Source organism: Lagopus muta, chromosome 1 (genome assembly GCF_023343835.1).
Source record: "Lagopus muta isolate bLagMut1 chromosome 1, bLagMut1 primary, whole genome shotgun sequence".
Classification (NCBI taxonomy): domain Eukaryota; kingdom Metazoa; phylum Chordata; class Aves; order Galliformes; family Phasianidae; genus Lagopus; species Lagopus muta.
Window position 1 is genome coordinate 2,476,983 of NC_064433.1, and position 22,265 is coordinate 2,499,247.

Below are 22,265 nucleotides of genomic sequence, written 5' to 3' on the forward strand. Positions count from 1 at the left end.
TCCAGTTCTAACATCCTGTTATTAGGACCTTCATTCGTAATGAGCAGGATTTCACCAACAGTGACAGCCTTCCCACACTCCCACGTTACAAATGCCCCTCGCCTTAGACACAGGTGCCATTAGACAGAGAACAATAACGCAGATGGTGTTTGGATCTGGATTAAATTAGAGTTTGGAGTGACGTTCTGCTTGCAGCACTCTCAGCAAGCACAAAACTTTTCCTTGAGGGGTAGCCACAACCCAGGTTTGGTTACTGCAAACCCCTAAACCATCTTTTGCAAATTGAAAGAACTCGTAGGTTTGGTTCAGATTCTGAAGGCAGCCTGAGAGTGTCTCCTCCCGGTGTTTGTGTTTATACACACATGTATAGACTGTAGAGAGCTTTAGCAGCAAAGTATCTGGATCAGATGCCTCCTCCCTTCTTCCCTCCAGCTCTGCAGGCTTGCTGCCAGGAGCAGGGCTCTGCTCTGTATCATCTCAGGACACCCTGGATGCATCTGTGCAGACGCACTGAGTGCAGTCACCACTGGACTATTTAAAGCAACTTCAACAATGACAACAGAGTGTGTAATGCACCTATTCTGCTGATGTTGGCAGAGCGCTCACAGAGTGGATGAGTTTAAGACTGATGGGAATTTACAGCTCCGGAGCCATTAGGGTATGTGTGTGTTCCTAAAACATGCACTCTAGGAGACAGTAATGGAAAAAAATCAGCTTGAAGGGAGGTAGCCTTGATGCTGCACAAATGGCTTTGCAGAGAGGTAGCTGTGGCACAGTGGCTCATAGCTGAGGAATGAAGAGATGGGCTGGATTTCTCTACCCTGGACCTCTATCTCTCTGGGGTATTTGTAGGTGGCTCTTAGAGTCATGGAATGACTGAGGTTGGAAGAGACCTCTGAGGTCACCTAGTCCAGCCATCCACCTACCACCAATACTGCCTATAAACCACGTCCAAAGTTAGGAAATGGGTTCCATCCCTGGACACACGCAAGGTCAGGCTGGATGGGACTTTGAGCAACCTGATTGATCTGTAGATGTCGCAGTTCACTGCAGGGAGTTGGAATAGATGACCTCTAAGGATTCCATCCAACTCAAATAATTCTATAACGCTATGATTGCTCTTTATAAAATTCAGCAATCACCTGCTTTTTTTCTCCCCTCTCTTTAAGTTTCTTATAGATGCACCTTCTGTTTCAATACAAATTTTCCAAGCTCTCACACACGCCAAAAATGGAAATTTCTCCCCAGAACTTTAATCTTGTCTAAGTGATTTGACCTCGGATGTGTCAGTAGCTGGAGGAAGCCCATCTTATGGGAATCAGGAGCTGTGAGATCAATGTGCTATTCATGAAGAGAGGATGTTTCAGTGCTTACAGAACTCACAAATCCGCAGCCTTCCCACGTGTCCCACTCTCTGCTCATATCCGTTTTACTAAATTATCTCTACCCACTTTTCTCTTCCTCCTCCACTTCCAGCCTTCCTTTCCTTGTGTCAGAACATGCTCTACTGTTGGTTTCCAGTTGGATTAATTAAACTGAGCTGCAGCATAACTTCATCAGGGAACACAGAAGAGTTTCCTTAGCATCACTGCATCCTCCAGCTGACACAGCAAATGGAAAAACCTGCTTAGTCCTTTTATCCCTGATGTTTTACTCATCCTATGGTGATAGCCCAAGTGCTGGCTGATCCATGCTGGGAGACAATTCTTCATATGTGATGCACTGATTATTGGATGCTGTAACCTGTTAAATGTAGACTCTTTGAAGCATGGCCAAAGGATGCTCTTGACAACACCCTCCCTGTTATTATCACCTGCTTCAGCAAAACAGTGGAAAGAATATAACCAAGGTCAAACATACACAGATGCAAATATTAGTAACTCGCAAAAACTTTTCTCCTAATTTAGTTCTCACAATTGTCCATGCCATTCTGAATGCAACTTTCTCCAGAGATGTTAGCCTGAGGCCGACACTGAGCTGGGGAAATCGTCTCCAGAGTGGTTGAAGACTGTCGAAGTAATGAGGACCTTAAAACTGAGCCCTGCTGTGAAACATGTCAGGCAACTTGAGCTGCAGTTGTTGCTGTTAATACTTGATGTAATTACGCATGCACACAGTGCCCTGTACTGGGTATTGCCTCATTCCATGCTAAACTAAATGTCTGTATGCTGTGCAGGATGGATTTGTGTCTCTCCTTGCAAATGCTGTTTGTGTGGGTATACACCAGCTCTCCTAATCTTTCTATTAACAAACATAGCATGTGATTATGGTTTTTTTTCCCTGTATTAGCACAGTTCTGTCTGTTGTGTAGATCAGATCCCGGCCATAGGTGTCCTGTCTAGCTCAGCAGTATTCTGAGGCTGTCAGGCATGATTTGATGCTAGTTATCCTGCAGCAACAGCCGGGCAGGGCTCTAAGAATAACTTCCCATTGGCTTTTGTATATGTTGGCAGCAGCTAGGTTGTCCTCTGCCTTAATGTGACAAAGGCACTGGAAGAGAAAATTAGGAGCAAGCCTGTTGTTACTATTCCCATAATAACAATTATTAGTATTATTTGGAAGAGAAGAAGGGAAAAAAAATAGTTGTGCTACTGGTTCTTTGCTGAAAGTGATGGCTGTGATCATCCAGCCTGTAAAATGGGGATTCATTGGACTGTGGCAGTACTGACTTAAAGGACAGATGTCTGACTGATGGCTTTGTTAGTGTTCTTTGTTTTTTTTCCCCCAAAAAATGCTCACAAAGCCACTGCTTATCAGGGCTGTATCCACACTGCCTCATAACAGAATCATAGCATTAAGGTTGGAAAAGACCCCTAATACCATCCAGTCTAGGCCCATTACACTATGTCCTTCAGTGCCACATCCACGCTTTTCTTGAACACCTCCACCACCTCCCTAGACAGCCTGTTCCAATGCTTCACCACTCTTTCTGAGAAGAAAAATTTTCCTAATACCCCGCCTGAGTTAAGACTATCAGCAGAACAAGTCAATTCTCCTTCCTAGTGCTGGGCTTGAAATTGTGTCTCAGCTGGATTGCTCTGTTAGAGCAAGCATAGGGACTCCATCAGCATGGTTTGCCTTTTGGATCGGCAAAAAAATTCCAAGTTGAGTAAGGACAAAAAACTTTAGCCAAAGCACTCTGAGGGAAGCCCCCTGGAGAGAAAATCTTTCATTTGGGCAGATCTTGGATGCTCTTTCTCAGAGGGAAATTCTGAACACAGATGCTGCATTGAACCCTGCTTTGCTTAGAACTGAACAAAAAGTTATTTTATGGCAGCACAGTTACAATTTATAAACAACTTTTATACGGCTTTTAATACATTTGCTGGGGAGAACCAAGTAAAGCATGCAGTAGATTTGTATTGTTTAGAAAAAAAATGCCTGTTTTGTTCTGTAACTTTTCATTTGTAAAGAAGAGGTCATGCTTTGTAGCAACTCATATTTGCAATAGACTGGAATTTGGAGTTGGTGAACTTTGGGGCAGAAGTCTGGACTAGGCAGCAGTCTGAGATCTCATACCCACAGAGATAAGAGAAACAAAATAATTTAAAGCAAAGTAGAGTAAGGAATTGCTTTTATATGCACAAGGTATGAACTAAGCAGACCAGGAAGACCTGCAAAGAGGTTGTGGTGAAGTAGGAGTTGGCCTCTTCTCCCAGGTAACTGGGAAGAGACAGAATGGCCTCAAGTTGAGTCGCGGAGGTTCAGGTTGGAAATTAGGAGACATTTATTCTTGAAAGGAATGGTTATGCACATAGGCTGCCCAGGGAACTGGTGGAGGTGGTTCCTGGAGGTGTTCAAGAGAAGGGTAGATGTGTCACACGGTTAGTGAGCATGGTGAGGATGGGTTGATGGTTGGACTAGATGATCTCAGAAATCTTTTCCAACCTTAATGATTTTATGATTCAAAGGAGATGTCAAATATATTTTTTTTCATGATCTTTATCCAGTAGGGGCATGACCACAAAAATATTGCTAATGGTTGCAGTAAATTGAAGCTCTCGTTTAGGCTTGAAAGAGCAAATGCCAGTCAGCATGGCCTCTTCCCATGAGTGATAATGTGTGTGTTGGACTCAAGATCTGGCTGTGAGTTGATCCAACTGTCTTTAGCCTTTCACGTGGGAAGAAGCTGAAGGATTTGCTTTGTCAGGTCTCTCCTCCCACTGTCCCCATGAGTGGCCAGTGGTTGGTGCTCCAAAACATTCTGGATATCTGCCACAAAATGAGAGGAAAAAATGTTAAGTTGAATAAAGCATAAAGGGGGACTGTTCTTGCCCTTGCTGCAAATCTTGTGCCACTGAAGAGAAATCACCATTCCTTTCTCTGTTCCCTCCTAAGTTATACAGGGCTGTTGATGATGTTTTCTTGATCCTGATGTGTTTAACCTATTTATGACTGTAAGGTTTTGGAAAAGGAAAAAGTTAATCATTAAAGTGTGCTTAGGCATCCCAGGCTTCCCAGGGAAGTGGTCACGGCATCAAACTTTAGATACCACACTCGGACATAGGGTTTGGATTTCAGGAGCTTTTGTGTGGAGACAGGAGTTGAACTCAGTGATCCTTGTAGGTCCCTTCCAATTTGGAATAGTTTATGATTCCATGATTCTACACAATGGATCCAGTGGAACTTTATCTTTCATCCTGGTACGATCTCTGATCTTCCTGTTGCTTTTACCCTCTGTTTCTCAGGCTGTTCTGCTCCAGCTGCCTTTTGAATATGTAGTAAAATCTCAGACTTTGAAGACTGAGGATTCTCTTCTGGCTTCTTTGCAAGTAGTTTCCCCAGCTGCAAATATAGATCTTGGTGCTCCAACAAGCTGTAGATCAAGATCTAAAGGCTTTGTTTTTCCTGTAAGCCCCATGTTTTATCCTTGCTGTTGTTTCATGTAGATCTGGAGAGTGAAATAGCCACTGATCACAAAGTCACTGTGAATATGGATTTCCTCTTTGTGCCAAGATTTCAGGAGACAGCTGAAGTATGGTCTCTGTCTTACAAGATTTGGCTGTTAATGGATTTATACAGCGCTAATTACAAAACTTCAGTCTGAGAGAGAGGAATTGTGTCTCACAGATCTTACAAAGATTGCAAAGCAGGGGAAAACATCCACCCACTGGCATTCAGTGCAACAGAAACTCTGTTCTACAGAACAAGAAAATAGCTGCCTGGTGACGTGGGAACAAACCCAAGGTCAGAGGCTCTTGATGTTGGAGGACTAAAGTAGGGTTTTGGCATTTGATACTGGATTAGGTCCAGAAAAAATTAAGGTTTTATTTGGGCATCCTTCAGAGGCTCTTTTTTTTTTTCTTTTTTTCTTTTTTTCCCCTGTGCTTTGGTCTAATATAGAGATTCTATGCTTCAGATCTGGATGATCTAATACAGAAATTCCTCATACAAAGAGCAATGATGTCAGGCAGTGTAGTGACACTGTTTACTTCAAATTGATAGCCTCATGTGCTGTCACTACAACTGTTTGTTTGCCTGGGGGTTTACATTTCCCCAGCTGCTCTGATAAGGAATAATTTTAATAGATTTGTCCTCAGAATAGTTTACACAGAATCGTTATGATTGGAAAAGCCCACGAAGATCATCTAGTCATGAATTTTAGGAGGCTTTGAGATAAGCATCTGCACTGTGGAAGGGACTCACAGTGGAACTCAGAGGTGAATCTGCCCCAGAAAGAAGAGTTTAACCCCATTCTTTGGATCTGTGGGTTATTTCCATGACCTCAAAACTCCATTCTTGTTTTTGTGGCAATGCATATATGTGTTCTTTCATCAAATCTCCACATAGCAAATTCCTGGAGGAATGTTACAAGCCTTTCCTCTCTCCATGCCAAGCACAAGGGAGCACACATCTGACCTGCTTTTGCTGGTAGAAAACCAAGTCTGAAATGCAGGGAGAAACAGCATCCATATGTAGTTTTCTCCAATGGGAAATCAGGAAGAAAGAAAGTCCCACTCTTGGCAAACGTTAATCCCTTCCTTTAATGCTCTTCTGTCAGATGCACAGGTAACAAGGTGATGGGCAACATGTGAGTGCCTGAATAGAATAATCTGTGTGATGAGTGAAGGCCACATTCTGTTGCTGGAGCTTAAGTGCCTTGCAAATGACCCAGTGCTGAAATTAATCTCTCTATTTGGGACAAGCTGCAGCTTGTGCTGGGATCTGTTCATTGTGGCAAGCTCCAAAAAAAAAAACAAACAAAAAAAAAAAACAAAAAAAGGTGTTGGATGCCCTCAGAGAGAGTTGCCTTTGCTTTCCATCAGGTTGTGTGTTCAGGGAGGGAAGATTTAGCTGAAGTTAGAAGCTGCTCTTTGTTGGGGAGCTGTTGACAACGTGCCTGTGTGAGTTTTCTTGCCGTGTCGGCTCCCAGAGAAAAGCATCTATCCACGGTAATCAGGATTTATTAAGGGAAGTCAGGACAAAATCTTTAGCTGAGATTAAAGGGATTGTGTAGCTGCACTTGGTGCTGAATTGCTGTGTGCTGGCTCCATTGCTGGACGTCTGCCTTGTCAGCATCTGCACAGCCTCCTGTGTCCCAGCAAATGAATAGCCATGCCTGAGCAAAGCAAAAGCAAACAGGAACGCACTGCCTGATTAATGTTTGACTTCATTAACTGCAGTGCTCATGCTGTTGACATTGCCCTGTAGTCCTGGTTGCTGCTGGCTTCCTCCTAACTAGGTGTTCCCAATTGAATAAGCCATTGGGGTCCATATGAGCTTGATCCACCACCTGCTGGGACTTTGGTGTGGTGTTTTTGGGCATGCTCTGCAGGAAGAGGTGGCAGATTTGTTCCTCTCTTGGCGCTGTTTTTGAGCATGCTTTTGCTGTCTTCTATGTTCTAACCTGTGTTTTGCTCTGAGGCCCTGGCTGAAGCTGGACACAGAGTAGTTTTGCTTCTATAACTCTTTGCAGTCAGGTTAGCATGGATAACTCTTAGTGAAACACTGCTGCTGACCTTGCAGTGTCCCTGCTGCAGAAGGTGGCTATGGCAGGGGACCTGGTGATTTGGATCTGTCTGCAACCTTGGATGTCAGGAGGGCTGTGTGTGTGTGAGAACCAAATGGGGAGATGCTGTTGTCTTCTATCTTCACTCTCTCAGGAACAGCAATTGCAATGGGATGGATTTGTGCTGGTCTCCAGTTAAAAGAAGTTAGAAATGCTTCTTCCCATTGGGCTTTTTTCTTGTCTAAGGCCCATAGAGCTGCATGTTGTAGAATCTTGGGATCACTGGATCATGTACCCATCACACATCCATGGGGCTGTAGAAACTGTGTGACCTTTCCAGGGATCCTGAATATGTTGGCAAAGAGGAAGATGTGGCAGGAGCCACGTAGATCTGCTCTCACAGGAGCTCTGCACACTGGGTCATGGAACTGCTGGCCATGTCACTAGCGGAAAAGCAAGGGAACGTGGTTATTTTGGGAGGTGGTTTGGGTTTCTTTTGGAAATACCCAGACCAGAGCCTAAGCCCAGACCTCACTGCCTGGTCAGTTTGGTCTTTTGTTTATTTTTCTTGTAATGTAATTAGAATCTTGCAGCTTAAAGGACTGCATATGTCTATGGCACTGCAGTATTTGTCTTCCCAACATCTCTGATCTCCTGCTGTCCAGACGTGGATAATAAAAAGACATGCATAAAACCCCTTTTCCTTGGTGTATTCTCTGAGGGGTTATGCAAACCCTGCTCTATTCTGCAAGCTAAACATCCAGTCCTCCTTGCCTCTGCCCTCTGCTGCTATTTAATAATTAAGCCAAATTAGAAATTTTAACCCTGAGAGGCTCAAGCACTGCTTGGGACTCTGGGATGAAGGGTACAGGACAATGTGAGCAGATGGGTGAACAGGGAGAGCCAGCAGAGAGAAACCTAGACATCCTAGGGTCACTCAGGCTGCAGAATGAAGATGGTAGGTGCTCTGCTTTCTTCCAGAATCTGCATTTGTGCTTGCTTGGTGGCTCTTCCTACTGCAGGTGGACATCTTATCCCATGAAGTTCTCTGTTTTTTAAGTGCCCTTGACTGCTGCAAAGGGTGCTTCTCATCCGCCCTTCTTGGAGTTTTTCACTGGAGCCCCTCTAGTTTCCAAACCAAGTTTTCTGTCATTCTCTGCAGGAATGTTTTCCCCCTTCCTCTGTAAGTCACAGACACTTCTCAAACTCAATCACAGTTCCCATTTGCTTGGACCTTGAAGATTTCACATCTGGAGTGCATCTCCTCTTACGTTGAGTTGACTGCTTATCTTAAAGGGACACTTCCTGCTGTTGTTACAACTTAGGTCTAGGGTACTGTAATATTCCTTGGGCAGACAGCTCATGTTGAGGGGCTTTTATATGTATCTTCAGTCTTGGGGTCATAGAAACATAGAATTATTAAGGTTGGCAAAGATCATCCAGTCCAACTGTCAACTCATCCCACCACGCCCAGTAAACCATATCCCTCAGTACCACATCTGCCCTTTTCTTGAACACCTCCAGGGATGGTGACTCTACCACTTCCCTGGGCAGCCTGTGCCAATGCCTCACCACTCCTGAGAAGAAATGTTTCCTAATACCCAGCATAGATAATAGCAGTTCCCATTTCCCTGTCCTGCAGCTGTGCTAACTCCGTTGGTCTAAGAGGAGTAAAATATAGTAAAATACAGGAGTAAAATAGACATCTTTTTTGTACTTCAAAAGAATAATTTCTTCCTACATCTGTCTAGTGCCCGATCAAAGCAGTATCTGTTAGAAATATGGATCATAACTCAGAAGTGACGGACGCCAGTGTTCAGGGTCACCACGTAATGATTCTGAACACAGGACTCAAACAGGGACAGCTTCTCTCTTCTGCTGCTCTCTCAAGGATGGCCTCTTTTGAAAGGGGAATGCCTGTGCAGGGAGTGCTCATCCCATCACCTCTCTATCTGTCATAATAAAGGTTATTAAAAGCCAACATGACCGTCCTGTGCATCCCTGCAGAGTGAATCCTCACTAACTCACAGGACAGTCTTGCCAACTCTGCAGTATGATCTTGATTTTATTAAATATTTGCTTGACCAGAAAGGCAAAGCAGAACAGGGTAAACATGCCTAAAGTAAATGTGAAATGACCTTTGTCTGTCCTTCAACCAGCACCTGTGGCTGATGTGGTAGGGAGGGCAAAGGGAGGTGGAGGGGATCACACAGCTGCTTTGAAATTCTGGCTGCTGTGAGAAGTCTGAAATATTTGGGGTGGCATAAAAGTGGTGGATGCTCTAGAAGCCCAGACGTACCCTTTCCACTATCAGATCTAATCAGTTTACAGGTCAAAAGAAGACAGATTTTTTTTCTTTTTGTTATTCCTTGAAGTAAATTTTTCCATTCCTCTGGCACACATTTGAAAAAGCTGTGAATCCCAGCCCTGTGTCACTGCCACATCTTCCTCCCTGCTGGGATTTGCAAACAGCAGTCTTTCTCTTGCCTTGACTCCTCCTTGCTGGCTGTTGTCACCTTTACTCAGCAAATTACACCCCTCAGTTCAGCAAAGGCACTCTGTGAGAAGTGATAGGACAGTGGTCTGCAGAAGTGCATTCAAATCACAAGCGTATTTGAAGCTGGGATTTGATTTGTTTCGCTTTTAATAAGCAACAAGAATTCTGTGGAATTCTGATCTGGATGTTAAAGAAGGAGAAGGGTAATAGCAGTGTGCCTTGGCCTGGCCACCTGTAACAAGGGCTGTGTAATCAGCAATCAGCAAAAAGCTTGGCTGGCAAAACTCAAGGCATTGAGAATCCATCTTCCATGCGCCTCAGGTTGTGCCAGGGGAGGTTCAAGTTGGATATTAGGAAAAATCTATTCTCAGAAAGAGGGGTGAGGTATTGGCACAGTCTGCCCAGGGAACTGATGGAGTCATCATCCCTGGAGATGTTCAAAGAAAGGGTAGATTTGGCACTGAGGGACGTGGTTAGTGGCCATGGTGGGTATTGGTTGGTGATTGAATTTAGAGATCTTAGAGGTCTTTTCCAACCCTAGTGATTCTGTGATTCTCTGAAAGCTTCTCTTGGTATAGAATCAACCTTGAAAAGGAAGAGGAGCAGGGAGCAGGTGAATGTTTTGAATGGGAGGATGTATTCCCACAGCTCAAGGTTGGGATGTGGTGAAATCCCCTATGGCTCACATCAACTCTGGTTAAAAGCTAGGAGATTTAAAGTGACTGACTAGTGCAAGAAAGCCCCTTGTTTTTTGGGGGGGAATCACCAGGCCAGTCTCTGGGTTGTCAGCTTTTGTACATCATGGACCTTGAGACTTTATCACTGCTAATAACTGGGCAGGTCCTTTCTTTTCAGCCTTCTGAAATGCCCCACAGAACTGTATCTTTTATTTAGACAAGGTTGTCTCGGCTTTGCAGGGGGTGAAGAGCAGCGCCGTGGTAAGGACCAGGGGAGGGCTGAGGGAGCTGGGATTGTTCAGCCTGGAAAAGAAAAGGCTGTGGGTTGACCTCATTGCAGTTTCTCAGTACCTAAAGGGAGCCTATAAACAGGAGGGGAGCCAATTCTTGGAAAGGGTAGATAATGGCAGGATGAGAAGAAATGGTTTTAAGTTGAAGGAGTGAAGGAAGATTTAGATTGGATGTCAGGGGGAAGTTCTTTACCAAGAGAGTGGTGAGGTGCTGGAACAGCTGCTCGGAGAGGTTGTGGATGGCCTGTCCATCCCTGGAGGTATTTAAGGCCAGATTGGATGGGGCCCTGGGCAGCCTGGTCTGGTATTAAACGTGGAGGTTGGTGGCCCTGCATGTGGCAGGGGGGTTGGAGCTTGATGATTCTTGAGGTTCCTTCCAACCCAGGCCATTCTATGATTGTATGATTTTATGATGGAGAAGACATGGTGCCCAGTTTGCTTTATGCTTGGCAGTGTGCCCCTTATAGATGTTGCTCTGAAGTTTGGCACACCACAACTCCAACATCTGTACCCCAAGCTGGACTGGCATGAGGCAGCTTTGATCTGGAAGCCACAGAGAGCTTGGTCAAACAGTCCTGCTCAGGACCACCGTCTCCCTGAAAGGATGTTAATGTCAGACCAGAGTTGGCTTCTTCCTGGCAAACTTGAAGAGTCACAGGAAAGCTTAGCAGCCATCTGGGCTTATCCCTGCAGACAGGTCCCTGACCTTCTCTAGGCTTCATTTCCTCATCTGGAAGAGCAGAATAATAATCCTTCTCCTGTCCTGTCTTAACAAATACACAGTTGGGTCAAAACTGGCAGTGCAAACAGTAATATTGCTTGATGCTTCTGCACTATTCTGGCTTCCAGTGAGTTTTTGTGCTGTACCATGGGGCACATGTGTGTGTAGTAGAGGTTAAAAGGGCACTGATTTATTATTCTGCTATGTAATTTCTGCTCTTTCTACTAGCATCTTTTCTTTCAGGAGGACTCCCTTTGTGCTGGTTTTAAGTAGAGAGCTCTGAGGCGAGAAAAGGAGGATTAGCAATTAAATATGCTCTGATGATGGCATGGTTGTGAAGGAGGGAGGAGGAAGAAATACTCCGTAGTAACATACTTTTGTTTTCTCTTCTCTTTGCTTTTAGGACAAAATCTGCCAGGGAATTGGTGTTTTGAAGACACTTACAGCTTCCAATCCTCATTCCCTTGGGAATACAAACATTTCTAAATATGTCACCAGCCATGTGGAAGTGGACTTGCCTGGTTTCTCACCTCCTGTTATCTGCCACAGTGTCACCTCTTGGGAGACAGCAGCCTCCCCACCCAAAGAGGCCCTTCATCACCTTCACTGGAGACCAAACGGAGGGGAACTTCAACCATTTAGTGGTTGATGAAAGGACTGGGCACATTTACCTGGGAGCTGTCAACAGGATCTATAAACTTTCCAGTGACCTGAAGGTCCTGGTGACCCACCAGACTGGTCCTGATGATGATAATCCCAAATGCTATCCTCCCAGGATAGTCCAAACCTGCAACGAACCCTTGACACCCACTAACAACATCAACAAAATGCTCCTCATAGACTACAAGGAGAATCGATTGATAGCCTGTGGGAGTCTTTACCAGGGCATCTGTAAGCTTTTGAGGCTGGATGACCTCTTCAAGCTGGGAGAACCCTTCCACAAGAAGGAGCATTACCTCTCCGGCGTGAATGAGAGTGGCTCTGTTTTTGGAGTCATTGTTTCTTACAGCAACATGGATGACAAGTTGTTCATTGCCACTGCTGTGGATGGCAAACCTGAGTATTTCCCCACTATCTCTAGCAGAAAGCTTACTAAGAACTCTGAGGCAGATGGGATGTTTGCGTACGTTTTCCATGATGAGTTTGTGGCATCTATGATCAAAATCCCCTCAGACACCTTCACCATCATCCCTGATTTTGATATCTACTACATCTACGGCTTCAGCAGCGGTAACTTTGTTTATTTCCTAACTTTGCAGCCTGAGATGATCTCACCACCTGGTTCCACCACAAAAGAACAAGTTTATACCTCTAAGTTGGTCCGGTTGTGCAAAGAGGACACAGCTTTCAACTCCTATGTTGAGGTGCCCATTGGCTGTGAGAAGAACGGGGTGGAATATCGGTTGCTCCAGGCAGCCTATTTGTCCAAGGCTGGAGCCATTTTAGCAAGGTCTTTGGGTGTTGGCCCTGAGGATGATATCCTCTTCACAGTCTTCTCTAAGGGGCAGAAAAGGAAGATGAAGTCCTTGGATGAATCTGCTCTTTGCATCTTTGTCCTGAAAGAAATCAACGATCGCATCAAAGACAGGCTGCAGTCCTGCTACAGGGGAGAGGGGACATTAGATCTGGCCTGGCTCAAAGTCAAAGACATTCCCTGTAGCAGTGCGGTAAGTCTAGCCTTTAAACACCCACATCTGACATCCTCACGTTCTTGCAGAGTTTAAAGTGTGCCTCAATGGTTGCAGTAGGGAGTGAAGAACTGAGCCTGCCTCATCCCAGTCTTGGTTTTACCTCTGGCTCATGACACCATCTAATCTAACCGGCCCATGCCCCAGTTTACTCGTGGTCAAGTTGAGGAAGGCATCACTTTCTGACCTTCCCAGGAATTTTATGTTTGTTGATGGAATAAGCCAAGAGGCCTTGAAATCTTTGGGAAGGATTGTCCTGCTCTTGTTATTTCACAGTGAAATTCATTAGGGGTGAAATCACGCTCCCTTCTGCAGTATTGGCTCAAGCATAAACCAAAATAAGACTTAGATAACCTTAACTGCTTGTGCTTATTTTTGTGTCTGATGGTGGAATTTTATCTCCCTAGGCTGGAGTTGAGGCAGGATTTTTTCCGAGAGCTTTGTGAAAGCAGTACTTCATTTATTCTGGGGCTGAGTAGCGCTGATCATTAACCATCAAAGTCCCTTGTCTTCCTCCTTCAAACCAGCTCTACACTGTCTGCGCACTGGAAAAAAATTAAGGCCTGGCTACAGATCAAGGATTAAATGCTACAACATATAAGGGCAGGACAGAGGAAGAGGTTGGTCTACCTGACCTACAAATGGTCTTAAGAAATTCTCTTAGTTTATTCCACCAGTTCACTGAAGTGTCATCGCGGAAATCTGCCTCAGCCCCACCAATACGTGGCTGGCTTTGATACCATGCACAGAAATCAGCATTACAGTCGGCACTGCACCCTGGCTGCTGTAATAGCTGCCTCTCTGGGCTTTGATTTCCATCCTTAATTAGTTCTTTCAAGTAAGAGGCAAGTTCAAGTCTGAGCAAAGGGAATATGGAGAAACACCAGAGCGCCTTCCTGCCGCATAATCTCATAGCAGAGTCAGGGCTCAGTATATGGGATTGCTCATGCTTTCCTTTGTACTCAAGCATCCTTTGCTGGGGAATCCCTGCTGTTGTTCCTTTGCAGGACAAGGGCACACTAAGAGGAATGCAGATGGAAATATCATTGCAGGGAGACCGATCCTGCCTTACCCTGTCCTAATTTTCCTTTGCACAAGCACAGCATTGTGTGACCTTGCACTGCTCTCACAGTCCTACACTGAAGTTGAGGAGGGACAAGCCCTTTGGTTTGGTGGGATCCCTTCTGTCTAGACCTCTGCCAGCAGCAAACCCCCTATGGGTTCACAGAGAGAAAGACTGTGCCTGAATCTGGCTTTGATTTTTTTTTCTTTTGTTTGTTTGTTTGTTTGTTTGTTTAGCCTCAAGGCCTCCACACATTCAAAAAGCTGCCTTTAGATTTAAGCTGGAGTTTCCCACTGGAGTTACTTTCCCAGGCTGTTAAGCCTTTCCATATATTTGCAAATCTGCTCCACTTGTGCTCCATACTAATGCTTGCAGCACAGGACCTCTCAAACCAACAGTTTTGAAATCCCTCAATCACCTGTCTTCGTGGCTTTAGAAAGGGGAAAAAAGGCCAACATTGTCCCTTGGGATGAATCTGGGATATATTAGAGCAAATTTGGAGGGTCGGGACTGCAGAGACTGGGGAGAGGACAACAAATTGGGGTCTGTGTGGCACAGCAGGGAAAACTGTAAGAGCATCTTTGTGACTGTGAATCAGAGATGCTAATGCATCCCATCTGGAAAAAGAGCCCGGAGATCCTTGAAGAGAAAATAAGAGTCTGAAAAGTGTAACTAAGTGGGCTGTGCTCTCCTTTAATGAGTCTACTTAGAGCTGCTGGCAAGCCCTGCCTGAGATCAGCTGTGTTGCCCGAGGGAAGAGGTATTAGTGACTTGGCTGCTGTAAGGGCTGCAGAGTCCAGCTGCTAAGCTTGGAAAATATTTGATGGTCGGTGAAGTATTTTGGAGCCTGGACATATGTCCGTGAGGGCCTCATCTCTGTTGCTGATGGATGTCCTGCTTGCCAGCAGTCCACCAGCACTGCTGCTCTGCCTTTTTGCAAGTGGATTGGAACAGCTATAAAACCAATTATAAAGCTACCAGCGTGACTTTTCATATGTTTTTATTATTATTATTATTATTAAATTTGAATGTCAAATGTGTCTCTGCTAGTGCAGGATAGAAGCCTAACCTGCCCATGATCAAGGGTGGACTTGAAGTTCAGTTCTGCTGCCCTGCATCCAGCAGCCAAAATCCCACAGATACAGCTGATATGCTACTCAGTGAGCAGATGGGTAAAGAGAAGCTGTGGGAAACCCCCACTGGGCATCACAGAGAAACACTGTAAGAAGACATATGCCAGTCCTTCCTTGAGACACTTTTACTCTTGGACCCTGGAGTTGGGCTCATCACACTGTCCTTGCACCTTGGTCATATCTGGCCTGGGAAAGACCACAGATGAATGGACAATCCTTGATGTACATTCCTCTCCTGTGGTATAACTATCCTCCTCTTAAACTTCAGCATAAAAAAAAGATGGATTTTTATGTCTGGGCAGTTGATTTGCAAATTCACCCTCGTGATGAATAGTTGCAGGTAATATCTCTGGTTCTCCTCTCTGTACCTTGCAAATGCAGAATAATAACTTATATTTAAATAGTACTCTTGACCCCAAATGCTTAGAAATTCATATAATCAGAGAAAAATGAGACTGTGAAAAAAAAAGAATCTTATGAGGTCATCTGATTTGCCCTCCTTCCTTACTTATAACATTTCTGACAGATGTTTGTCTCACCTGTTTTTAACCTCCAGTGAGGCAGGCTCCCCTCTCTCCCTACATGATCTATCTCTGCTGCTAGGAAGCTTTCCCTCACTTTTAATCTCATTTCCTGATACTGGAGCCATTACGACGTACACAGCCCTAGAGAGCACCTTTGTTTTCTTTGAGTATCTACAAGGAATGATGTGTGCCACCAAAATGCCACCTCTTTTGTGGTTCGTCAGTCTAAATTCAGCAAGTTTCTGAAGAAAGAGTGGTGGGGTATTGGAACAGGCTGCCCAGGGAGGTGATGGAGTCACAAACTCTGGAGGTGTTCAAGAAGAGGGTAGATGTGGCACTGAGTTTAGAGTGATCATAGACATCTGTTGATGTATTGATCAGTGGTCTTTCCAGTCTTAATGACTCTATGATTCTGTGGAGCAGAGAGAGAGAGGCTATATAGATATGCAGAATATTGGCAGATGGAAAGGCTGCTCTAGCGTGAAAAGGATGTTTGTTTTTTTAAGCAGAAAATGATCTTCATGTTGGATAAAAAAGACAGTGATTTAAATACACATCATGCTGTATCAACATGCTGAATTTTTTTTTTTAAAAAGAGGCGGCTCGAGAGGAGGATAGAGTTGGGAATGGGTCATTTTGGTACTGGCTTTGATCATTGGTAGATTTGTTGGCTTTTTGTATGATGAAATAAGATTACAAGTGGGCACATTTTGAAGCCCAGTGGAAATAACATTACTGGGACGCGCAGAAGTTGAACCTTAGGGAACAAGCAGATGAACTGCTATGTGGGACATGTAAGGATGAATGAAGAAGAGGAAGATACTGGACACTGCCTCTAGGGAACTGTGAATGTGCCAGGGCCTGCTGGGGAGATGTGAGAAGACTGGGGATCCTTGGTGGACCTTGGCTTGCAATAAATTCTCGTAGAGTCATACAATGGCTTAGGTTGGAGTGGACCTTGAAAACTATCTTGTTCCAACCCCCCTGGCAGCAACACACTCACACAGAGTGCACTGTTAGCGTGCAATCCTAAGTGTTAGCTTAGGAGCTGGTGGCAACCCTGATCCCAGCCTGATCTGTCTCACAGCATCACCTGCTGCTCTGCAGCCTAACAATCTGCATTCCCTGAAATGAAAAGGTGTCACTTCCACCACTGCAGCTTTTACCGGATACACAGTGCAAATATCTGTCTGAGATAATCAGAATGTCTGTCCCCAACTATCGCCTGGCTTCTGCCTTTCGCCGGTATTTTCTTTTCCTTTTGGCAGGAAATGGAGTTTGACTGTTTAAAGTACTGCATTCAATCTCTTCCTGTTTTTCATGGCAATGTTGTCAGATGGAGGAGAAAAGAAATGTTTTTTGAAGTTGGCCAGCCAACAAAAGGCTTTGTGTAAAGACTTGGACAATATTTTTCCAATGCTTTGTTAATAGAAGGCAGGCAAGGTGGGGCATTTGGAACTGCCTGACAAGTAACTCAGCTACAAAAGCTTCTGCTTCTGATAATCCAAGCCACATCTAAGTCAGTAATTCACCCAGACAGTGGTAATGGTTGCCTTGTTCCCTATTTGTTCTCTGTCTCCTCCATCCATATATACTCCTCGTGTTGACTTTGCTCTCCTACTCCTCCTGATTTACCTATTAACCCTTGCCCATCCCAGGTGCTTCATGTCCACCAAGCTTTACCCATGAGGTTCAGACAGATATAGAAAGAGGTTGTAGAGTGCACACTGCTGATTAATCTCAACACTGTTCTCCATGTATGGCTGTCAGATGTGTCTGCACTGGCTTTTGTGTGCCCAGGAGATTTGTGTTATCAGAATGAGCACCTCACCTCAGGATGAATGCTGGTTGGCCCTTGAGACTGATCCATACATCTAGGCTCTCTACTGCTCCATACCATCAGATTAGAAAAGGCCTTTTCTAGCTTGGTGTAAAACAAAGACAGTTTGACTCCTGGTGAGACAACCATTGATGATGAGGCCATAATTTTCCTATCAAAAAACTTCCAATATTTTTGTCCAAACAAACAGTTTCATTGTTTTCCTCTTCAACAACACTAAGATGGCGAGAAGCTTTACTTCTGTTTTGCAGGAGTTAAGGCACAGTAAAACATGACCTGCTGCTTGGTTGCAGCTCAGGAACTCCTGAATCCTTGTGTTGCACCCAATATTCTCAACTGTTGCAAGAAGATGGAATAAATCTTTACTACAATCATTTAAAAATGACTCGCTGAAAAGAAAAAGTCTGTTTCAAAGAAAAATATCACTTTATCTATCAAAAAAACTTGGAATTGTCATTCCCATAATAGGGAAAGGTTGGGGTGAAAGGCAGTGTTAACTCTTGCTTAGTCCTAGGGGAGAGGAGCACGTGGACAGAGGTCCATGCAGTGTTGATGCCTTGACATTTTGAGAGCATGCTGGTTTCTCCTGGCGGCACTGTCCAGTACATGAGCCTGCCACTTTCCCTGGGGAATGACTCACAGTCACAGGAACAAGCTATCGGTTTCATGAGGCCTCATCATGTCACTGCTTGCCAGCAGGGCTATCCTAAGCAAATCTGTATGAGGTCACTGCTGCTCGTGCTCATACAATAGGGTTTTTTGTTCTGCATGGATATACCATGCAAAAAAGCTTTGCAGATAAGCTTTTAGCCCAAATTACATAGACTTAAGTTTCTCATCTGAAGAGCTCATGGTCAGCTGAAGACCATTCTTGGTCAACATTTAATGGTGCTTTCCTCTTCTTCCTTTGGAGACGTAAGCAAGAGCACCCCCAAAAAAAGTCAGAGCGCAGCCTGTGTAGAAGCATGGTCTCAGAAATACAGAATTTCCTCTCTGGCAATGCCTACTGGATACTCGAGATGGAGCAAACAAGCTTTTTACTGTGTGCTCTGTATTTGTTTAATTGGCCACGTCAGTTTGTGTTGGATTGTAGTGTATTTGTGAAGCGTTTTGCTGGAGGGACTCACTGAACCCTACAATTTTGGTAATAGTTAACCAGCAATTTCTGCTATCGGTGGGAGCTGGAGGGGATGAAGGGGTTAGTTGGGATGCAGGATGGACAAGGGTTAAGGTGCTGGCTTAGGATTTATGCAGCTGAGCTGTCATTTGAAAATCTCCCCATGAACCTTCCCTCTCCTCATTCCCCCATCTCTTTCCCAATCGTTGCCTCCTCTATAAAGCAGTGCTCTGGGAGTGAAAGACACATAATTGGAGAAAAATGTCATATTGTCATACCATATGAGGTAGCTCAGGCAAAAGCAGAGCAAGGAGCTCTCTCCAGTGATGTGGCTGTTACTTCTCATGAATATTGACTGTGGTGGAAGTCACCAGAGATGGTCATGCTCTTCAGATTAATAGGGAGCATCTGAATTCAGACCTCTAGTCTCTGAGACTGAGCAAGGTCCTGGCCCCTCTGTAGCTGGAATTAGGAAAATCTCCCCATCTCTTCCACTGTGATGTGACCATTAGATGATTAGCACTAGTTTTTGTCTAGCAAGCATGGTGTTTAAGGCCTGGGTGTAGTTGTTGCCAACTTCCTGACTTCAGGACATCCTCCAAAGCCTGTGCCCACCAGCAGGTGGATGTGCGTATGTCTAACCTAGATATAGATGGCCCTGTTCATTGCAGGGGTTGGACTGGATGACCTTTAAAGTCCCATTCCAACTCAAACAATTCCATGATTCTATGATACTAAAATCTGATCAAAACTCATTTGCAGAGGCTTTGTAGGCATTACATGGGATCATCTTCACTTTTTGTTGGTTCTGGTCTTTTTTCCCAACTTTGGCAGCTCTGAGGGAGAGAGAAACAAAAACTCTTAAGCATTTGCATAAACAGAAGCTTGCACTTAAGAGCTGTAAATCAGGGCCTAACAGCAAGCAGAGGATAACTATGTTTAAGGCAATAAGTGTGTTCCTCAGTACCACTAAGATCATCCAGTCTTGATGTCTATCCATCACCATCATGCCCACTAAACCATGCCCTTGAAAGGATACCTCCAGATCAGAAATAACGTCGGCTGTAATTAATTGCCCTCCTTCCAGAATGCTTATTATTTGTGCTGTAATCATTTGAGAAACCTCTGGGAAACAAACAAACAAACAAACAAACAAACAAAAACAACCCGACAACATCCTGCATGGAACCATTTCTTTACTTCCCACGCATCAGAGGAAACCCTATGCCTTTAAAAGGCCGGGTGCCAGCCCTGTGCACGCTGTGCTGTTCTTTCTTGGATCCTCACGTCTGCCTGACCCTGCTCACACAAAATGTTCATTGAAGACAGAGCAGGGCCCAAGCCTGCTGACTCGCTGTTGTGTCTGAGATATTTCAGTCACTGCTCCCTCCCCCACTATCATCCCAGCCCTGGACTCTGCCTGCGCAGCTCAGCATCACTCAGCATCTCTCGGCATCCCTCAGCATCATCTCTTGCTCCTGCTGGACTCCAGATAGATGCTGTCACAGGAGAGCGAGGTGCTGGCTTCCACGTTGCTGCTTCATGCTCCTCGCCACATGGACGATTATTTTTATTTCTGGGAAGTGATCTTTGCTGCTTTCCCTGCCAGCGACCCAGGCTGTTTTTCTCTGCGGTTGAGCCCTGCGGTCACATGCGGCTCAGCCTTGCATTTTCAGAGTGCTCCAGATGATCTCTTTGCCTTCGCTTCCACGCCGGGTGATCACATCCCTGACCTCGGATTGCCTTGCCAGGAGATTGCCTTCCAGGCTGAGGGGAATGCTTACACAACGTTAAAAAGAAAACAGAAAAAGAAAGAAGCTGCATGCAAAAGAAAAATCCTGCATGAGCCAGAAGCAAAGTGATTTCGGCTCCCTGCATGACACCAATGCTATTTAAAGCACCTCCGGACTGGGGGCAGCTGGGGTTTGTACAATACCCGTTCTGTTGAGGAGGGGGTCATGGCTTGCTGGATTCAGCATTGCTTTTGGGACAAATCCTGCACAGACCCTTTCTTCCTTGCGTGATGCAAGTAGAGTTGTCGGGGTGAAAAACAGTGCAGGGTCTGTCTTCGTGCTTAGGGAGTCAGTGAAGATGTTTAGCCTCTGGGAACAGCCTGATGCACATGTCTGTCTTGATTTTCTATTCCAACACATATAAAACATAAGGCATTATTTTTGTTCCTGAAATAAGCATGTTTCCACTTTTACCTGAATTGTAATGTATCCCCAATATATCAGTCAGCTTAAATACAGATGCTGCACTTTTCTACCATGAAGGTACGAGCAAGATGTGAGGACATGGGATGCTGTTGGGTTGGCTATTAGGAAATTGAGGCTATTGAGAGAATGGGTTGGCTATTAGGAAAAGTTTCTTCTCAGAAAGAGTGGTTGGGTACTGGCACAGGCTGCCCAAGGGGGTGGTGGAGTCACTGTCCCTGAAGGTGTTCAGGAAAATGGCAGATGTAACACTGAGGGACACGGTTAGTGGGCATGGTGGTGATAGGTTGATAGTTGGAGTAAATGATCTTAGTGATCTTTTCCAACCTTATTTTTTGATTCTGTGTGCCCAGAGTGAGGCTGGAGTTGGAGATGTGGGTGTCATGTACATCTATGTATGAACCATCCTCTTCAGAACTGCTCCCTTGCACAGATGAAGATCAAGAAGTGGAGGAGCATCACCTCACTGTGCTTGCTGAAACACAGACCTTTGTTGTATCCCTCTCCTGTAGGGAAAGAATGCTCTCACACTGACCCTTCCTGAGAGTACACTGTGATTTTTCTGAGTGTGTATGAGATGCTGCTTTATAGAATCACAGAATTAAAAAGATTGGAAAAGACCACTAAGATTATCCAGTCCAGCCATCAACCCATCACCACCATGCCGTCCAAACCATACACCTTAGTGGGGAACCCTTGTATTGAACATGTCCGGTGACGGTGACTCCACCATCACCCTGGGTAGCCTGTTTAATAATTAAAGTAGTTACAGAAGTGCCTGAAACACAGGAAAGGTGGGACACCCAGGTATATGTGCATCAAAGTGGTAATGCTGTGGGCAAACAGAAGGACTTATGTTTCCTCCATGCATTACCAGAGCTGGCATTACTGATAGAACATGTGGGTGACATTAGATCAGTAGGAACAACATCGCATTTTCCCTGTTTCAATGTCATTACCCCATCTTTGTCACTGTTCCAAAATATAATAGGATTTGTTCAGCTGATTTATTCTGTAAACAAGTGATATTAGCCAGGCGTCTATTCAGAGAGTGGGAGAGGCAGAGCGAGGGAATATGCAGAAGGGAATAATAAAAACGTGCTGCTCCTAATGAGGGAATGACCCAGCACTTATCAGTGGGTCGGGGCTATTGGTCGGGATCCGACGCCAAGAAACAAAGGGCTGTAATTGTCATGGCATCCCCGCTTCGGAGGGCCATCCACTGCACAGCCCTGCTTTCAAATGCAAAGAGTTGGAAGCGAAAGGCTTGAGTGAATTATACAGAGGCTGACACAAGCGCTGTGCTCTGCATTCCTCAAGCACTGAGATCTGCACCGATAGAGGCAGCAAGTGGGGGATGTTGGTTTGCAGAACTCGAGTGCTGTATTTTGTTGTTTAAAGTGACAACCGGGCTCCCTTGCATTCATTTTCCATCAGATGATAAAACCAGACACAACTCAATTCTCCCTGATGCAGATGCGCAGCCCTCGGCTCTTCATTATTTGGTGAGCAAGCCAAGGTCACTCATAGAATCATAGAATCATTAAAGT

General features: G+C 44.9%; 1 protein-coding gene across 12 annotated transcripts in view; it reads left to right on the forward strand.

Moving 5' to 3' along the window:
* PLXNA4 (plexin A4) overlaps window positions 1-22,265 on the forward strand; it is a 446,249-nt gene that overhangs the window by 15,090 nt on the left and 408,894 nt on the right. For 11 of the 12 annotated variants that reach the window (XR_007380141.1, XM_048959145.1, XM_048956708.1 and 8 more), the window contains exon 2: window positions 11,538-12,801. Coding sequence is in view for 11 of the 12 variants with exons in the window: in XM_048959145.1 (XP_048815102.1) it covers window positions 11,623-12,801 (1,179 nt within the window). In the remaining variant the exon portion in view is untranslated. Of the gene's footprint in view, window positions 1-4,004; window positions 4,644-11,537; window positions 12,802-22,265 lie in introns of those variants that run through there. The other variant, XM_048957539.1, reaches the window with a different exon arrangement.